Source organism: Sodiomyces alkalinus (genome assembly GCF_003711515.1).
Source record: "Sodiomyces alkalinus F11 unplaced genomic scaffold SODALscaffold_1, whole genome shotgun sequence".
NCBI lineage: Eukaryota > Fungi > Ascomycota > Sordariomycetes > Glomerellales > Plectosphaerellaceae > Sodiomyces > Sodiomyces alkalinus.
Window position 1 is genome coordinate 1,141,668 of NW_021167079.1, and position 19,131 is coordinate 1,160,798.

Sequence of the window (19,131 nt, forward strand, 5' to 3'; positions counted from 1 at the left end):
TAGTCTATATCGGGATTCGACTTATTAAACTATAGCTCACTAAGGATAATATCCTTATAGCCTATATTATATATATCGAACTTTATTACTTTAGTCTTATTCTGAATTTCAACCTAGAGATATATAGTCTCCTAGCTAATAATGACTTCTTCTTAGGACTAGTTCTTTCCCGTATACGGAGTAATTTTATACTCGTTTTCTAGGTGTTTCCTAACCTAGGGGATAAAGAACTTTCTCACGGCTACTAGTAAGATAAAGTTTCCTGCTACGCCTATATCTAATAGTGCGTGTATCTTATATTTACCGAGTCGTATTCTAATATAGTAGTACCCTGTACTGCTACGTGTTATAGAGTATATCTATTAAGTGCCTCTCGCATGCTCCTTACGATAGTATACTCCTAGTTTTTTATCTGTTTAGCTTAGTGTTTAAGGGATATCTCTTTATCCAGGAACCCGTACTAGATTAAGAGCCGTTCTATCTATTATAGGCGCTTATCGAGGGCCTAGAAGCGTGATTCCTAAGCTTCTTAGTCTTATTCTAGTTATCGGATTTTCTCGATAGCATATACTGTATAGTTAGTGGTATTATATTCGTTTAACCGGTATTCGTAGTAGTTATACCTAAGTAGTTAAGGCGACTCTTATGTCCTTTATCCCTGGTTTCCGTGATAACCTAGTCGTTACGTTATCTTCTTAAATAGACTCTATCTTCTAGGGTTCGTCCTTTATTCCGTGGCTATAACTTACTAGCCTGTTTACGTTCTATCTATCCTTTCTTACGCGTTTAGTACTCGAGTGGTTAATTATCCGACTCTTATAGGCTTATTATTAGGCCGGTAAGAGTATCTCGGTTTTCCTAAGTATAGTAAGGTCGCTAATATACAGTTTATTACTATTCTTCGCTAGTATTCGTAGGTGCTTTACGGTAAGCATTATTAAAGCTAAGTTTGAGAAAACGGACTTAGTGGGTTTATCTAAGGGGTTCTTCCGCGAGCTAGTCGAGTATCCGTAGCTAGATAGTTTCTTCCTTGATTAGGTCGGCTGCTTCTATAAGTTAGTACTAGAAGTTCGTGTTATTATCCGGAACTCCGTCTAACTCCTTTTCCTAATCTTATTCTTCGAGTTTAGCGATTTCCTCTTATATATAACGTGCATAATCTTCTTTCTTAAGTTAGTATTTCTCTTTGGGAGTAAGTCCTACTTCCTGGAGGGTGCTAAAACCTCTACTATTAGTATCCGTATAGACTTCCTATTTCTTCTAGATCTCTAAGATCTACTTCTATCTTTTAGCTTCTTCTTTTATCTATCCGTATTTTTAAAGGATTTCTGCGATAGTTTATAAAGCTAGTCTATCCTTATCCTAGTCGGGGATTTTAAGGCTATAGTCGTTATCGTACTTATTACTAGATACTATAGCGAGTATCTTCTAGGGTCTCTTAGGGTAGTATCTAGCTCCGTCCTTCTCTAATTAGTATACTAGATAATAGTTATCGTAACAGGTTATCTAATAGAGGTTAACGTATAGTGTTTCGTCCCTATAAATTTCCAGGTATCTAATAGCGTTAACTTCTTTCTAGGGTCTTTATTTCTCGATCGTATTTACTTATCGTTATAATCGTTCTTTCTTAGGCTTATAATAGTCGCGTGCGTAGTAACCCGGTATATTATAGTTATAATACTTAACTTTCTTTATATCCCTTTTACTCTGCTTATCGCTTTATCGGTTAATATTATCGAGCTTTATAGGTCTATTATAGTACCTATATAAGGTGTTTCCGAACTAGTATAGGTGTAGTTATTTCTTCTTTGAATTAGCCGTGTAGAATAGAACGCTTATTTAATACTTCTTCTAACGGCGTTATTTATAGTTCCGGTTATTAATACGAATTATTATTATAGTATATTCGCTAAACGTCTTAGGTTAGTCTAATTGGTATAGTTTATCCTTTACTTCTTCCTTAAATCCTTAGTAGTACCGATCTATAAGGGGTTTATCCGGGTAGCCAAGCTTTAATAAGATTTACTAGAATCTTATAGTATAGTCCGTAGCTAACTTAGTTTAACGTAGCTGGCTTAGTCGTTCGGCCGCGACTCGTTCCTTATCGGGCTGGCCGAAGATAGCGTTAAGTTTTTTAATAAACACGTCGAAGTCCTCGAAGATTTCCGTGGTCCCGGGCTTCCTTAGGATTTCTATTCCTATATTCTCCAGGTAGTCTCTATAGATAGATTCGAACTATTCGTGCGTATCTCCCGTGAGGAGTGCCGCGGTATAGAGTACTTTAGTTTCTTCTATACGGATACTATCCTGGTAGAATAGGAAATAGCCTCTAAGCTAGGTAATAAAGCTCTAAAGCTATCCTCGAGTTCCGTCGTACTTAGGGGGTGTAGGGTACTTATACTTAGCCCTAATCCTAGGATAGTTTAACTGAGCTCTTAGGGTTACATTCTCCCCCTGAAGCTGGGTGACTATGTTACGAATCTGCTAAAGGTCGTTATTCCCTTTAGCGGCGGTGGTAGGCGTTATAGTACTCGTAGCGCTCGCGGTACAGTTATTATTATTCGATATATTAGAAGAGTGATTACTGGCTACTTCGTCGTCTTGTTAAGGTTATCCTGGTTCTTCCTCTTCGTCGGAGGAACTGGATTCTTCAGACGATGATTCTTCTTCAGATAAAGTGACTTCTTCTTCCTTAGGTGAAGTAGCTTCTGCTTCGGGCGTACTACTTATTAGCTATCAAGGTCAGCTTACCGAACAGAATCGATCAAAATATTATAACGGCTTCCGGTCCTCTATAGTTATAGCGGATAATAGGGGACTAGTATCGAGGTTTTAGTTTAAGATAAGAAGAGGATATTAATTAAAGAGTAGTAACTATCGTTCGTAGTATCTGGTCGTAGTTACGTCGTAAAGACTAGGCGTCTTCTTCACGAGGTAGGTTTAAGCGTAGAATAGTAGTCTAGGTAAAGACTTAGATTAATCGATATCTTATTCTCTAGTAGAAGTAAGACCTAGAATACTCTAGTATATATAGGAGGCTATTTACTAGGCTCGTAGTGAATAATCCTGCGGTGTTCACTGGGTTCCCAGTGAATAGTCCGTGGTATTCACTAGCCCTCTGGTGAACACTCTTAGGTGGGCTATATTGCTTTATTAGTTCCCTTAGGTTATGTGACCTCATGGCTTCCTGAGTTAGCCAGTCTCTGCTTATATATAGTCCTTCGTCGTGCCTGACTGTTTAGTACGTGTTTAGGCTATTAGCCGTAACACAGAGCTCTTATATCGTATATATAAGGTTAATAGTATTAGTACGCCGGCCCGGGCAGTACTATATAGTAGTTCCGGGGGGGGTTACTAGGTCTAGGTTCTAGCGAGTTATAAGAGTAAGCAGGGTATTAGCCAGGAGGTAGTAACGCGGTGGCTATAACTATAAGGGGTAGTATAGGTTAAAGTCTCCTTTAAGGATATAGCGGCCCCGTGGCGGTACTATCTCGAATATACCTTATAAAGGTATATTCTAGGGGATCCTAGCTAACTAGTAGTTCTCTAAGTAGATTAACTATATTATAAGAGTATTATCTCCGGTCCTAAATATAACCGCGTAGGTATTGTGGTAGGCCCGCTATATCCATGTATATAGCGGGTATCTCTTATAGATATATAGGAGGGCACGGCCCCTTCCTTAGATTAGCTGGTATACCCCTTAAGAGAGGTAGGCAGGGCTTTTCGTAAAAGGGTTAAGGCCGGGTTCCTGGATTACTATTATATTATACTCGGCGCCACACTAAAGCGGGAGCTCCCGCCGCGTCTAACTCCTCCCTATATTCCACGAAAGGACATGGATTTTTATTAATTAAAAGAGGGGAGAGATTAAGATAATATACCCGGTATAACCGGGGTCTGGCTCTAGCTCTAGGGCTCTTACTACGGTACCTCGCTAGCCCCGCGGGGGACTATATAAGCGCTTATTAGGCCCGGTATCAGGGAGCCCTGCTATCCCCTAGTCCTTTTCGGGGGGCGTCCTCTACCCCTATAAAGGGGTTAGTCCTAGTCCTGGGCGATAATAATCGGGGGGAAGATCTACGGTTACTATAGATATACCGTTTCGGTCTAGCGGGTGATATCGAAGTCCCTAGCTCGGTACTTATACGCTTCGCGGGTTTTCTCGGCCTGTTTCCTTAATAGTCGGTATAAATCGTTAAAGGTATCGTGATTTCCGGCGTAGGCGGTATAGCAGTGGGGGCGCTCGGGCGCTATAGTGTTATAGTAGCCTAGGCCTTATAGGTACGCCGATTCGGGTTTAGCATAGAAGCGGTATACCCTCTCTGCTGCGGGGTAGCCGTTAGTCTTATAGCCGAAGTATAGGTATTTATAGTACCTTAGGGGGCTTAGGTTAAGGTCGTATAGTTTATAAATATAGCTGCCCCCTTTAAAAAGGAGGGTGTTCCGGATAAGGCTTACTACCCTTTCCGGTAAAGCCGATTTAATAAGGAGAAGCGCTACCCTGCTAATACCGTGGTGGGGTACTTACTATTATACTTAGAGGATTTTAGCCTCGGGATTTATATCTTATAGAGATACTAGCAGGTTTTCTTCGGATAAAGCGTTAAGGACCTCCTAAGGGATAGCCTTAGTAAGCGTAAGGTAGGTGTATAAGGCTAGGGTGGCTCCTTTACTAAAGGCCTTCTTAACCTATTATTCCTTATAGGTAGTCTACTACTATACCCCTTCGGTAAAGGTAAGGTAGATATCCCCGCTTAGTAGCTTCCGTGTCGCTATAGCGTTATATTAGGTAGTTATAGCGTTTATAGCTTAAATAATTTCCTTCGGGGTCCTAGCTTTAAGGGGCTAGTTTTCGGGGAGGGTTCTTTAGCGGACGATTAGTTCCCGGTAATACTTAGCGGGGATTACTTTAAAGAGGGCGGGGTCCTATAGTGGTGCTATTATAGGAGCCCGGGCTATAATATTTACCTAGGTCTCTTTTATACCGCTTATTCCTTTCCGGAGTTCTTCTCGGGTAATGTAGCGGACGGAAGCATATAGGTATACTAGCGGTATTATACCGGCGTTATTACGGGTACTACGTATTATAATTAGTTCCTTTACTAGCTCTATAACCTGCTTAATCGTGTCCCTATTAGCTAGTAAAGCCTGGATTTCTGCTTTAATCTTAGCTACTCTTGGTTCCGGGAGGCGTGGTGGTCCCCTTTTAGTCTTATATCGGTTCCGTGCTATATCCTGCCTCCGGGGGGGGGAGGGGGGGGAACCGCTTATATTACAAAAAGTGGGTCCGTTACGAATTCTGTATAGTCGAGGTCGGAGCGATACTATCCTATAATTCTTCCGGCTATACCGTAGCGCTAGTATTACGGTGCCGCTATGATAGTATCCCAGGGGGGAGGTAGTAGTTATAACCTTTATCTTAGTAGTTTTATCGATTTTACTTCTGTTACACGCCCGTGGTTAATAGACGTATTAAAAAAGTTCTCTAATATAAAATAAGATGTTGCGAATAGGGTTATAATACCTTGAATATCGTAGCTAAACCTATTATCTACGAGGTAGAATCGCCTATTAGGTATAGAAAACGACCCTATCGTAGATACCACTTAAAGTAACGAAGAGTTATTTATACTACCCTCGGCGCCGGTTAGAATATACGTAAAAAAGAGGTCGAAGTCTATTACCGCGAGGATATTTTATATAAGTTAGCCCTTCCTATTATAGAATCGCTACTAGGACCTTAGTGGAATCCACGCTGCAATATATATCCTATAGATTACTCTAATATAGCCGTTAAACTAACTATTCTGTTACGATAGTTTGATATATCGCGATACGTACATTTACGGTGGACTTTTAACGTATTCGATATAAAGTTAACGTATTGTACTAAGGACCTTGTTAAAGATACGCGATCCCGTATTTAACGATATCTTAAAACGGTGGTATATATTATGTAACGACACGCTATAGCCGATAATATAAAGGAAGATTATAACCTTCTACGATTTCGTATAGTAAGAGGTCTCCTTAATAGTGCTATTCGTTATAATCTACTATATAAGCTAATAAAATTCGTTTCGATTAAGTCTGAATAGGTTACAGAATACTATATTGGAACCGATAAAGTAACCCTTTATAATACTTAACGTTATAGTCGGATTATTCCCGTGGTCGCGATAAGAGATATTTCTACGCCCCTAGAGGCGATAAGTGACTTTAATTCGTCGTAATACTAATTAAAGAACTATTATATCGAGTCCCCCGAGGGTATTATCGTTATCTTAGTTAGTAATACTATTATTAGCCTTACCTAAGACGGCGCGGCTAATAGTAGATCCTATCCTATTAAAAAAGTATAAGATACTGCTTTTTACTTTAATAGGCACTCCTATACAAAAATAAGACCTTTTTAATAAAATCTCCCTTATATAGACCCCTACCTAGCGTGGTACCTCGATAATAGAGGGATAGTAGAGGAATGCATAAAAAATGCAGTTACACTGAGAATATCGTAGAAAAGGGGGTCCTTATACATCGGTGGGTCATTATTTATGCATCCTAAGGGCATTTTTACAGTTTTCAACTAATAGTTGAAATTGTCGAACAGGGCCTTAGCAGGCGAATCAGCGTCAAGTAGAAGAAGGGGCCATCGTCCCCCGGTCACATTGTAAGTACCTTACCGGGAGTCACTATGCGTTAGTTATCCTTGGATTATAGCCTAGTATTGCTCGGTTTATATCGATAAAATATGTGGCTATCCTTAGATACTAGGCTATCCTTGGAAATACCACTATCCTAACTTTAGCCCGGAGGTAGTATAGCTAATAAGACGTAAGTACGGATAAGATATATTACTAGTGCAAAATTTATATAAATATGTATAAATACGATTTAATTAGACTTTATATCTATGCCTGTCTTAGGCGTTCTAGAAAAACTACCTAAGAAGTCCTTATCCTGAAATACGCTTACGAATACTATTTCTATAGAAGAGGTCCTGCTATGTAGAAGAGGCACTACTATATGGAAAAGGCACTACTCTGTGGAAGAGGCACTACTATATAGAAGAAGTTAGCTTTTCGTCACGATATCGTGGAAGAGATCTACTTACCTCTATTGCTTTAGAAGAGGCACTGCTATGTGGAAGAGGCACTGCTATGTGGAAGAGGCACTGCTATGTGGAAGAGGCACTGCTATGTGGAAGAGGCACTGCTATATAGAAGAGGCACTACTATGTAGAAGAAGTCAGCTTTTCGTCACGAAGTGGAAGGACTCTGCCTACCTCTGCTATTATTATAGGAGGGCTGTTATTATAGGAGGGCTGTTATTATATGAGGGCTGTTATTATAGGAGGGCTGTTATTAAAGGAGGGCTGTTATTATAGGAGGGCTGTTATTATAGGAGGGCTTTGTATAGAAAAGGAAGAAGAAGATCCTAATCGTAGAGTCACACGGCAGAATAACCGTACCGCCTACTACGTAACCTGCCTACCTGCCTACCTACTTACCTCCTGCCCTCTTACCCCTGCCTTCTCATAATAGCTTCGTGAAGACGTATAACTTTAATGGACCAATAAAATCACTTTAAAGTAAAATTCCCGTAATTCCTATTGGTTAATAATCAAGGACTACTACGTATCAAAGGATAGAACGGATACTAACGATAAGAGGGCTTTTCCAAGGATAATTAGTGGTTCCAAGGATAACTCTTTTCCTTATTTTCCCACTAAGGTAGGTACCGTACACTACAACGTAGCGTCACCGTCAGCTTTTGCAAAGTATTACGATTTAATACTTTAGGTACGGAGGCACCGTGGGCTTTTTTTCTTCTCTTTACGTCTCCTCTTTTCTTCCCTCCCTATTAATATCACTATCGATATCGACCCTCTGCTATCCGTATTTATTTCCGCTGCCTATCGTCGACTTCCTTTCGAAATAGAACGAGCTTGAACCTCCCCTTTTTAATATTAATACAGACCTGTCCTCCCTCCACTTAGCCGTTTCGATATCAGAATCATCTGATAACATGGCGGGAAACGGCGAGACACCCGCCTAAGGGCTAAGTTCTGTAATCTCGTAGGCGGTAAGAGTTAGCGCGATAATAGACCAGGAGACGGACACTCCGCTTTCCCGTTCCTACACCTTTCCGACCGCCGAACTTAACGTCGACACCAGCGACACGGCCCCCGCCCTATCCCCTTCGTCCAACCGGCAATAAGCGATAAACCGCGTTACCACTACCTCGTCCTCCGATTATAATACCGGCGTATCTTCCCTCTTCCGCCGGCGGGCCGAATCGCGCGTTAACACCTTCAGGCCGCTGGACGACTTCGACGAGGTCACCATGGGACTAGTCAGGACTAGTCCATCCCCAACGAGGAGCCAAAAGGCTGATGGATCGCCAAGGCGTGGCCACAAAACGCCAGTCTGATGCCGTTGGTGACGAAGACGTCAGATACCGCAAGGCACGGTTCACAGAGGCGATAGAGCATCAAAGGCCTCCCTCGCGGTGACCAGAGACGATCTCTGAAGACCCAGAGACGTCAGATATCCATGTGGGCAACTAATCAATTTGGTATTTTATTACCCAACAACAACCACAAGAACGACGATCACGACAACGACCACAGCAATCAGGACCAGCCTCGTCAAGCCAATTAACACGCCAAAGGTGGCCTCGACAGCAAGGCCCTTGGAGATGAGGAGCAGATTGGACTCTTCCCCAATCGACCATGACCCTGTCAATCAACCATGGCCCTATATCCAACCTCCGAAGTCGACGCTCTTCACAGATCTTCCCGAGGCGGAGCAAACGGAGGCTCAAAAAGGTGGTTTATTTGGTTTGTGTGGATTGTGTGTTTATTTGGACTCGAGACAACGGCCGCAACGGCAAGCAATTGGGAAAGTCGGAAGGTATCGGTATTCGTTCTCGGGTGGGATTTGCTACAGAAAACTGAAAAAGAGTACGAGTCAGTCTGTGGTCTTCAAAGTGCCCAACTGACAATACTCACAAAAGGATTTTAACGTTGTTTTCGAGCTCTTTGCGTTTTTACGCGTTTTTCGAGCTTTTGTATTTGAGTTGTTTTGGAGCTTTGCCTACGGGGGAGTGTTGCGGCGGTGGTCCGTGCCCATAGCCAACCAATCAGGTTGCCGCATTTAGGTTTGGTACTGCATAAGGTAAGGTACAGTTGTACCTTGCTTAGTGTGGTCGATTCAACATGGTCCGTGTACCATACGAAGGACGCACGATACTCCGTACTATATCCGAAGTGCCGGTCTTGGGGGCGGCTGCCGTCGATTCGTTCTTGACGATTATCCATCCGGGTGCAGCCTCCCCTTTTTATTTTATTCTTTTTCTTTTTATTCCTCGGGAAGAGAAGAAAAAGGGAAAAAGACGAACCCTCACATACAACACCACAGACAGTGGCATTCATTCAGGTTTGATCTCTCGGCTGCCCTAAAGTCATCGTTGCTATCCTCATAGGCACACCCTCGATTCATTCCCACCCCAACGAAAGAGCCAGGGTCCAAGTAACAGCGCCCATACGATGGCCCCTCCCGCGGAAGCAATCCGGGATCAACCGGATCAACAGGATCAACCTCCCGCAACCACGGCACCTTCGTCATCACCTTCTTCCGTCGTCCCACCAGATTCGGACGACGAAATATCCGCCCACATCCTCGCCTACCACGACACCCGCTGCATGGCCTCCCCCCTCTACGCCTTCCTCCTCTCTCACGAGACGCACGGCCTGCAGCTCACCCACGCGTCCAAGGGGCTCGTGCGCTTCCGCCTCCGGCTGGCGGCCTGCCACCTCAACGCCGCGGGGAGCCTGCACGGGTCCGTGGCGGCGACGGTGGTCGACTGGGCGGGTGGCCTGGCCGTGGCGGCGTGGGACCTGCGCGCGCAGACGGGCGTCAGCGTCGACATTCACGTTTCGTACCTCTCGGGGGCTCGGCTGGGGCAGGTGGTTGAGGTGGAAGGGCGTGTGGACCGCGTCGGGGGCAGTTTGGCGTTTACGACCGTGGAGATTTGGAAGGTGGACGGGTTGGAGGAGGAGGAGAAGGGCGTGGAAGGGGGGGAAAGGGATGGTTGTGTTGTGTTGGGGAGGCATACGAAGTATGTGAGGAGTCGGTCCTAAAGTTCTTCGGTTCGTTCGTTTTGCCTTCATCTTGGTGTCTTTGGTTCCCGGCGGACGAAGTGGTGGGCTACCATCTGACAGGTGAAGGGAAGAGTCATGGGTATAAGATACGAGATATGAGACATGGAAAGTAGACATAGATCCATCAGTATATAGACAGATACGTGGCATGCTTGGACGGGCTGACTGGGTGGTTTGTGTGTATCCCTACATGAAATGAGTAGCAGGATTGGGGGTCGCTGAATACAGGGTCAGGGAGATAAGGTGGTTTCTTTCGAAGGACGGTATATGCAAGAGACCGTATATACAAAACAAGGTCTGCAGGTCTAGGTGGCCATCTACTGGATTGCCTTGACGGCACCCCCGGCAGCCCCCGACTCCAACAACCCTTCTAAAATCTGCAGATCCTTCAGCGCCTCGAGGGGAGTCTGCCGCGCGTCAACCCCACCCCGCGCAATACTGGCCGCGAAAGCCTCCGTCTCAGCCTTGACGCCCGAGTCGCGCCCAAACTGCGTCTTCTCGACGACCTGCGCACCGCCATCGCCACCGCCCCTGCGCACGACCGTCACCTCGGACGACGTCATGGTCACGCTGCCCTCGGTGGTGACGACCTGACACTGGAGGCCGGCCTTGAACTCGATGCCGAACGAGATGCTCGCCGTCCCCGAAACGCCGCCGCGGGTCGTCAGCACGCCGTAGACCGTGTCGACGGGCGGGAGTCGGGGCTGGAGAAGCGCCGACCGGGCCGTGAGCTGGGTGACCTCTTCTCCTTCGGCGGCGGCGAGCATGGAGCGTAGCGCTGCTATAAAGTGCACGCCTCCGTCGAGGAGGAAGCCGCCTTGATATTCGGGGGTTTTGCGCCCTTTGTAAGGTTAGAAGAAAATAAAAGGAGGAAACAAAATGAATAGGAGAAGGGGGAGGGGGAGGGTAATGGGGAGAAAGGACGTACAAGCCGTGTTATAATACTGACTATCATCCTTCACAAGCGTAAACATGTCCAGATTAAACGTCACCAACTTGCCGCCCACCTCACGAATCTTGTCAACAGCATGAACGATGGCAGGCCAGAAGCGGAAATTCTCAGCAACAGCCCACACCGGCTTCGTCAGCGTCGTCGAAGTCATGGTATTATACCAATCCATCAGCTCCCTAGCGGTAGCCACGTCCTTCGCGACAGGCTTCTCGCTCAGCACATGCTTCCCGGCCTCCAACGCCTTGCGGATGACGGCCGGCTGCGTCAAGATGGGAAGGCAGACGACCACGGCGGCAATGTCGTCTCTCTTGAGCAACGCGTCCAGGGATCTATCCTCGCCTTGGCCCCCTGCTGATGCTGATGCTGATGCTGCTGGTACGTCGTAGTAAATGTCTACCGCACTGGAGGCCGATAAGGCGAGCAATGACGCCGATTTCTCGGAGCGGGAGTAAATTGCCTTGAGGGTCAGGGAAGGGATTGCTTGGATGGCGGGGAGGTGTTCTGAAATGGGTGTGCGTTTGTGAGGTTAGCTTCTGGCGTGTTCTCTGGCGCGTCATGTGTTGACATCATTTTGTCTGGGGATTCTAAAGTTTGATACCATAGACGTGGGGCATTGGTGACAGTGTTGAGTGATTCGTTGAGGGGAAAAGGGGGGCTGTCTCACCTTCGCGGGCGAAGATACCTGCGCCTAGAAGTGCAATGCCTGTCATAGTAACGGAGGGTTTATCTGGATTGTCTTTTGGTCTTTACCAGTGTGTGCACTTGATGAATTCGTACCGAGCAAGGTAGTAGACTGAGTACCTTGGGTAGGTAGTCGTGTTAGTGTTCGAGTGAGATACTGGCAAAAATATATATACGTGAAAATACCTGGAAATGCTCGAGTCTACCTACTGTTATCCATGACCCCGCACCCCGCATCTTTAAAACAACAACTCGGGAAACCGCTCGAAGTAATTACACAGTAACCATCCACTCTGCGTCATATCATACTCATCTCATATCCCGTCTCATCACCCGTGATGTCCACAAGAATCCTCTCGAATAATTCACCCCGGAACTAGGACCCCCACCGCCTCCTACCCCTGATCGGTACGTCATCAGGTGTTTGGAACGTGGAGACTTTGGAATGAACTAACTAACAGATGGGTCCTGTTGGGAATGAGTTTTACCTCTTTCTCATAAGAAAGCGATCTAACCCCTTCCTAAAGCCTCACCAGGATGGCATCCCCTAGCGACGTCAAGGAAGAAGGCATCTATTTGAGCATCAAATCTTAAAATTCCATTTGCCTTTTTGCTTTGAATAATAAATAACCTTGGACGTCCTGTCTTCCGGTGGTAGAATATAACTATTGCCAAACCCGCCATCTCCGCTCGCCGCATATCGTACTTCTCGGTGCGCCAGACTTAGGCATCAGGGCCGACGTGAATAATAGTGAATGTCGCTTCCTCGCCGCAAGGGCCCAGCACCAGTCTCCCGTCCCCAGGAACGATACACCGGTCTTCGCCCCCGTTGGCAGGCTTCCACACAAATTCGTCGCTGTCCAGATCAATCCTGACCAGTTGCCCGGCGTCCGTCTCCCCTTCTCCTCCGGCCCGCCCGCCGCACGAAAAGAGCGTGACGTTGTCGTCCGCCGCGCGCCTTCCGTCCGTACTCACGCACCCATTCGTCAACACGCTCGTCACCAGGGCCCCGCCCTTCACCGACCCGTTGTTGTTCCGCCCCGCCGTGATCAGGTCGAACTTCTCGTTCACGCGGCCTCCGCACCGCACCAGCTCCAGCGGGATCACATTCTGTCGGAAGTCCCCTGCCGTTGGGTCCACCGAAACGCACTGGCCCGTGGATGCCCGGATCGAGACGTATTGCACCGGCCGAGTCGCCGTCCTGTCGAATCGGTGGGCCTCGGCCGCTGCTGTAGGATTCAGGAAGCCTCCCGCCCGCGACACGGGAATGCGCTCCGTCGGGCTGGCTGGGGCATTGTCGTCGTCCACGTCATCTCCCGAGTCGATATTCTCGCCCTCTTCCGGGCCAACGGATGAGAAGACGGGGGCCGACGCGCTATCCGTCGGATCAGCAGGCGCTTCCGTAACGGTGGGAGGCTCTGAAGCTTCAGGGACAGCTGGTTCAGGGGTAGGCTGAGGGGTAGACTGAGGGGTAGGGGTAGGCGCAGGCGCAGGCGTTGGAATTCCGCCACCGCCACCGCCACCGCCGCCGCGGCCCCTACCGCCCCTGCCGCGACCTCTACCACCTCCTCTGCCACGGCCTCGTCCTCGTCCTCGTCCACCTCCACCAAAGGCCCTCAAGCCTCCATCCCGGTTGCAGTTCTTGACCTTAGTACCGCCCCCAGACGTGTGAACAGCCTCTGACGCTTCTGATGCAAAAGTAAACGTCTGCGACGCCTCCCCTCCCGCGCAGTCAGAAATCGTCAGCGCATCGCCCTCCACCGCAAGGCACTGGCCTTCACCGTTCTGGGGCCGGAAGGCCAGGGGCTCGTTGCCGCCCTCATAAGCGAATAGCTGCGAGTCCGTCACCCCACCGCCGCCCCCCGCCCGTCCACCGCACGAGAAAAGGTTGACTCGACCACCCCGGCCGTCGAAGTTCAAGCAAGCTTGTGTCTACCACATTTCAGTCAGCACACCATGACCTGGAAACCCCATCAGAAAGGAAGTGGTATATTGAATGCATACGAGCGTGTTCACGACCAGCGTCGCCCCCGGCCGATCATTGTGGATGCCTTCGGTGATGACATCCCAGCCCTGGCCGTCAGTGCTTCCGCATTCTGCAACCTGGACCGGCGTCAGGTTGGCTCGAAAGTCCCCTGATAGGGGGTCGACAAAGAGACACCGCCCATCTGATGTCTGAATTTGGATATCCGAGAAGGCCCGGGTCGCCGTTTCATCCCTTTGGTGAGCTTGAGCAGTGGCTTCTTCGTTGATCTCTTGTACGGCGCGGACAGGGAATGTCTGGCTTGCGGAGGCAGGAGTGAGCCAGGCAACTAAAGCCAGGGCCAGGGTTCGTTTGGTGAACATGATGAAGATGATGAGAATGGAAATTCTTGTTCGGAGCACCAGAAGGGAAAAGTCAAGGACAATAGAGAATGAAGATGACAGAGAATAAAGAATAAAAGACAAGAAACGAAAGGAGGTCGTCCGGCGAAAATAGTTGTAAGTATAAAGACAGGACCCTGCTCAGCAGTGTACCGAGAAGAGAAAGGCAAGCCAGAAAAGGAAGAAAAAGATTGTTGAAAAAAAGAAAGAAAAGAAAAGGAGCGGAAAAGAATGATGCTATTCGCACCCAAGATTGTCGCAACCAACAGCCTGTGGTTGAAGAAAATTCTCCGACATCACGATGGGCTGGCCATGGTATATACTACCCGAGGGATGCTCGCACCATGGGTATTTGGACACCACATGGTGGTTGGCTCCTCCCCCCTGAGCCAATTTCGTTTCCCCGAGCCTTTGTTTGAGGATTGGAGCACCCGTTTCACCCAGACCACCATCTCGAAAGTACCATAATAAAGCGGCATAGACGCCGTTTTCCGACCATGAAAGCGCCGTTCGGGTTGAGCCAAGGCTCTTCATGAGAAGCGAAAGACGGGATTGGAACAAGGGTGGCGGGTAGGAAGAGCCAGAGATGGGATGGCGGATCCCTGATTGCTTTGTGTCCAACTGTCCATCTCCCGTCAGATCATCCAAGTAAGGTAGGTACGACGTAGTGATGCGGGGATAGACGCCAGCACCGTTTTACGTGTACCAGACGACGTTTGTTCTGTTCTGTCTGTGCATGGTGCATGGCGGTGATCTTCTTCCAGATCCCTAGAAGAAAACATCTACCGGGCACATCATTGGCTGGCTCGCGGTTGCACCCAGGGCTTGTGAAACTGTTGTCAATGCGTCCAAGCTGGACAAAAGAACTGGTGGACAAAACATGAGACGCGAAAGCCCCGGCGCGGGTACAAATTGGGTCAAGTTTTTCGAAACCCTGTTCACCCGCCCAATAAAAAGATGAAAAATAAAATAAAAACTTCCACCTGCCCGTCCCAGCCGCCGCTGTGTGTGCAATGGACGTCCATGAGCGCCTCTGAATGAACAACCCCCCCCCCAACCCCCCCCCGATTTAGAGGAACAGGGTCTTCCACTGTGTCCGTAGTCAGTACACTGACACGATGGTGATACGCGCCCAGAGAAATCCTAGGAAAACATATTTCATCTGCTGGGTGCAGTGTTGGCTTGGCCGGCAAATCTGCGCCGACGCTTGACCAGAAGCCCGAACTGCAAGCACAGTTCAATTCGTGCTCCTGCGGGTATCAGTAGTATTCATCCCTGTGCTTTCCCACTATGCCCTTGGATAATCGATTACCTGCGCAATTTCAATCAAATGCGCAAACGACTGTTCGCCCAACTATTCACTCATGGACATTATCTGGAGCCTCAACGCGGCTGAGTGGCGGAATTGCAGCGAGTGTCAATGATGGTTTTCGAGGGTCGGCTGTGTGGCTACACATGCAGTGCATCGTCTCTTTCACCGATCAAACAGCGCAGTGCAAGGTGAGCGATGAGCAAGGCGTCGCCCCCTGCCTTGAAAATAAAATAGAATAAAAGTCCTCACGCTCCCAAGCAGCGGTCTGCAGACTCGGCATCACGCGTTCCCTTTCGTCCCTTTCCAAACAGTGATGCCAATGCTGACCTAGCCGTCCGTGGTCGAAGCGGCGAGACGTCGACACTGGGCGAAGGTGAGCACCCGAGTCGAGCATAACCGATGCAGCGAGAGTGAGTTTCTGAGGGCCATGCCTAGCCCACAGTCGGCATGCCTTCGTGGTATGGAGACATCGCGAGTCAAAAGAAAATCGAATGCAGCCGCCGGCCTCGGGGAGGTTGGAGCGTGCGAAGCGCTTGGAGCTCGGGGAGCCAACCCACCCAACCGCATTAGGTAGAGGGGACACGAGGTGAGATGGTGGGAGGGGACAATGCTAGACAAACGACAGGCCGGTGAAAACTGTCAGCCGGGCTGATAACGAAGCCAACCCCACTGGGGTGTTCAGAAGAAACGAAACACCACAATATTGACCTAAACCCCAAAGGAGAAAAGCCTATGGTAAGACAATGAAGGTCAAGGATTAGAAGGGGAAACGGAGAATGAACCGAGAAAAAGGAAGCATTCGCAGGAGGATTCGTTCCGCCGTGCATACCTGGTCACTCCATCACTGTAGGTGGAATGCGCAGAGCCTTCACGATAGCTTCATCCGGGTCATTGTTCCGGGTCAGGATCAGGGTCGTCTTCCAGCGCAGCGCACACGGGGGATGCGTGACAAGACATCTACCAGCCAGATCTAGCATGTACGTACGTCAAGCCGGTGAACCCTGATTGCGATGTGGTGATGGCGAAGATGAACATGATGGCGGCCTAGACCGAGTCAAGTCCGTTGTCGGGAGAGGCCCGAGAGATGGGGAGCATGTTCACGGGCATGGCGCTCACAACCACGAGGGGAGGGACATGTATGGTTGGCGATGGAGCCACGAAATTCTTCTGATTTGGCTCGTGACTTCCAGAGCAGCGGCCGTCACACCGCCTTGTTCTGGCTAGGACCGGACCCCTCCGCAACGAAGAAACTGGAGAAAGAAAGAGGGAAAACATCCAGGGTAGAAAACTGCGTCGGTGGGGGTGGACACGGCAAAGGCGAGATGAGGTTAAATTGAGAAGTGGCGAGAGACCGAGACATGAATATCATCGGCGGCGGTCGACGATGCGTCAACATGTGGGCCGTCATCTTGATGGTGATGTATGAGGACGGATCCAATGTCATATCATGATAGGTGAAAGAGGCACGGGGCGGGGAAAAGATGAGATGGTGGGAGAGAATAATAAGGATGCAAAAAGAGGAAGCAAGAGATAAGGAGAGGAAGGTTTGGGGAGATCACCGGAAAGGGGGTACGTGCGGCCTTCGCTACCTACCTACCTTATGGGCATGGCATGTTAGGTAATTTTCGAGTACACCGTATCACCCATTACCCCAACCACCTTTAAGGTGAGGCGAGGTGAAGCTTGAACTTTACCTGACTTTATACGGTGCTACGCCGTTACAGTAACCACCAATTCCCACGAACGGCGCTAGAGACCGGTAACGGTATTCGGTTTCTCTGCTTGGAAAACACCTTGAGCAAACATCGCCAGGCACCTGCAACCTAATAAGGTGCACCTTCTCGCCGAACTTGCCAGTTTATCGGTCAAACCCATCTTTACTGGATCCAACTGCCAATACCTTAGTTATGGACATGCAACACCTACCTGATTAGGTACCTACTTTGTATAACTCCTGCACCCCAAGAGAGAAGTAAGGTTTGGTTAGTGCCTTTTTCAAGGTCCTCAGGTACGTACCAGCCCCTGTATCTTGAAATGTCAGTGAATGGCAGTGGCTTTAGTAAAGCTTGTCTTCGACTGAGGTGCTCCTTCTTCGAATATCATACTCCTACCTCTCTACGCGTCATCTTTCGTCAATTCCCTCTCATCGTTCTTTCTCATCACGAAGTTACCTATTACGAAAGTAGAATATGTGCACTGACCACTTCGTGGCACCGCCATCCACTTAATTATGCTCCTCACATGTCCGACCTCGCACCTGGGTCTTCCTCCCCGGCATAACACACGACATCGTATCGTCTTGTTGCAAAAGCAGACCCTCCCACCCTCGGCTCCCGTCAGAGTCTGGGCCCTTCTATTTATTTTCCGAGGCTTCCATTGATTCCCCTGTTCTGTGCAGCCTGCGTCAGCCCCGGCTTTTCACACCTGCGTTGATCGTGGTGTCCTTCTTTCTCTTACCCAACGCTTGAGTCTAGTCCGCATTAGAATCCCCGATTATCACCGCGCCAGCTTTCCTGAAGCCTCCCACCATCTCTTCTCTCCCGCATATCGCTTCCCTATGCCGGACGGCCAAGCGAGCTTGGCCCCGGGTCCGGGGTTCCCTTGAGCCCACTCGAGTCGTAAACCACATCCGCTGTCCGACTCGTCCAGATCTGCTCGTCTTGATGCGTTGTTCATCACATGGCCTCATACTACCTCTGTCCGTGTCTCGTTATTGTTCTTCTTCTATTTACAGGTCCTGCGTAACTACACACTATGTGCTAGGTCCAGGCTTCGGTCCTGTCTCTCCAGGCTCACACACAGGTCCTGCGTCGTTCTTTTGGGCTGGTCTGTTCGACGACCTACCGATGAATCAATCCACGCCCTTGCTAGACTTCGTCCAACCCCTTCCTGGTCCGTATAACTACAGTTCTGTCACTGACCTCGTGACTCCTCCGCCTCCCCAGGCGGCACGGCGGCTTCCATCCCCCGGCCTTCGTTGCTCGGGCTTTCTGCCATCCTTCGTCTACCCGTCGTCTGCCCCCCTGCCGCTGTTCATATTCGGTGGACATTCAGAGACTCGCGATGCAGCGGTGTGCGCGGTGTTCCTCTTGTCTACCAGACCAGTACCAGTTTTTGGTGCTTCATCCGTCTCCCGGCTCACCGCACGGCCGCTGTCCGTACCATCTCGACTAGTCTGATGAGATGGTGGGAGGAGCCCGGGGGGCGTGATGGTGGGAGGAGGAATGGGAGTGAGGGGAGATGATCTGTCTATCCACATTCTCTGGTCTGTCAGCATCTTTCCGATTACGGTGACCCAGCGAGATGAGTTCGCCGACAGAGACCCGCGTTGCTGCCAGGAGAAGACGAGGAAGAGATGGCCGATATGACCCACGATGCCCTCATAACCACACACCATGACGAGTTTATTATAAAACCAAACGGTCCTGCGACCCTATCCACCAATATTGTGACCAAACTCTGGGGTATCAGTTGAAGATCATCCCTTACCATAACCTTGATATATCAACTTCTCCGGTCCCTTTCATCAGTTCCCTATCTCCCAGCTGCTTCTCTTCCCCATATTGTCGTTCTTTCCCGCTGCGTTTCTCTCATCGTCTTTGGCCTGAAGCGTCAGCAAGGCTCTACACTACCATGTCGGGCTCGGAACCAACT

General features: G+C 48.7%; 6 protein-coding genes across 6 annotated transcripts; 2 read left to right on the forward strand and 4 right to left on the reverse strand.

Annotated features, from left to right (window-relative positions):
• Positions 1–8,607: 8,607 nt before the first annotated feature.
• SODALDRAFT_326212 (hypothetical protein) lies at positions 8,608–9,046 on the forward strand. The gene is made up of 2 exons (XM_028610114.1): positions 8,608–8,958; positions 9,017–9,046. The coding sequence occupies exons 1-2, from the start codon at positions 8,738–8,740 to the stop codon at positions 9,027–9,029; spliced, it is 234 nt and encodes a 77-aa protein (XP_028469852.1). The 5' UTR covers positions 8,608–8,737; the 3' UTR covers positions 9,030–9,046.
• Positions 8,883–9,519, reverse strand: SODALDRAFT_5848 (hypothetical protein). The gene has a single exon (XM_028615507.1). It carries the CDS (start codon positions 9,437–9,439, stop codon positions 9,026–9,028), a length of 414 nt encoding a protein of 137 aa, XP_028469853.1. The 5' UTR covers positions 9,440–9,519; the 3' UTR covers positions 8,883–9,025.
• A 190-nt stretch (positions 9,520–9,709) lies between these two features.
• SODALDRAFT_270071 (Thioesterase/thiol ester dehydrase-isomerase) lies at positions 9,710–10,147 on the forward strand (the record flags this gene model as incomplete). Its single annotated transcript, XM_028607696.1, has 1 exon — positions 9,710–10,147. The coding sequence occupies one exon, from the start codon at positions 9,710–9,712 to the stop codon at positions 10,145–10,147; it is 438 nt and encodes a 145-aa protein (XP_028469854.1).
• A 338-nt stretch (positions 10,148–10,485) lies between these two features.
• SODALDRAFT_318815 (NAD(P)-binding protein) lies at positions 10,486–11,830 on the reverse strand (the record flags this gene model as incomplete). Its single annotated transcript, XM_028609408.1, has 3 exons — positions 10,486–11,009; positions 11,097–11,621; positions 11,785–11,830. The coding sequence occupies 3 exons, from the start codon at positions 11,828–11,830 to the stop codon at positions 10,486–10,488; spliced, it is 1,095 nt and encodes a 364-aa protein (XP_028469855.1).
• Positions 11,831–12,524: 694 nt separating this feature from the next.
• SODALDRAFT_266779 (hypothetical protein) lies at positions 12,525–14,147 on the reverse strand (the record flags this gene model as incomplete). Its single annotated transcript, XM_028607507.1, has 4 exons — positions 12,525–13,083; positions 13,174–13,265; positions 13,476–13,733; positions 13,806–14,147. 4 exons carry the CDS (start codon positions 14,145–14,147, stop codon positions 12,525–12,527), a joined length of 1,251 nt encoding a protein of 416 aa, XP_028469856.1.
• A 3,885-nt stretch (positions 14,148–18,032) lies between these two features.
• Positions 18,033–18,874, reverse strand: SODALDRAFT_354169 (hypothetical protein; the record flags this gene model as incomplete). Its single annotated transcript, XM_028613693.1, has 4 exons — positions 18,033–18,136; positions 18,231–18,317; positions 18,399–18,506; positions 18,586–18,874. 4 exons carry the CDS (start codon positions 18,872–18,874, stop codon positions 18,033–18,035), a joined length of 588 nt encoding a protein of 195 aa, XP_028469857.1.
• Between the last annotated feature and the right edge of the window lie 257 nt (positions 18,875–19,131).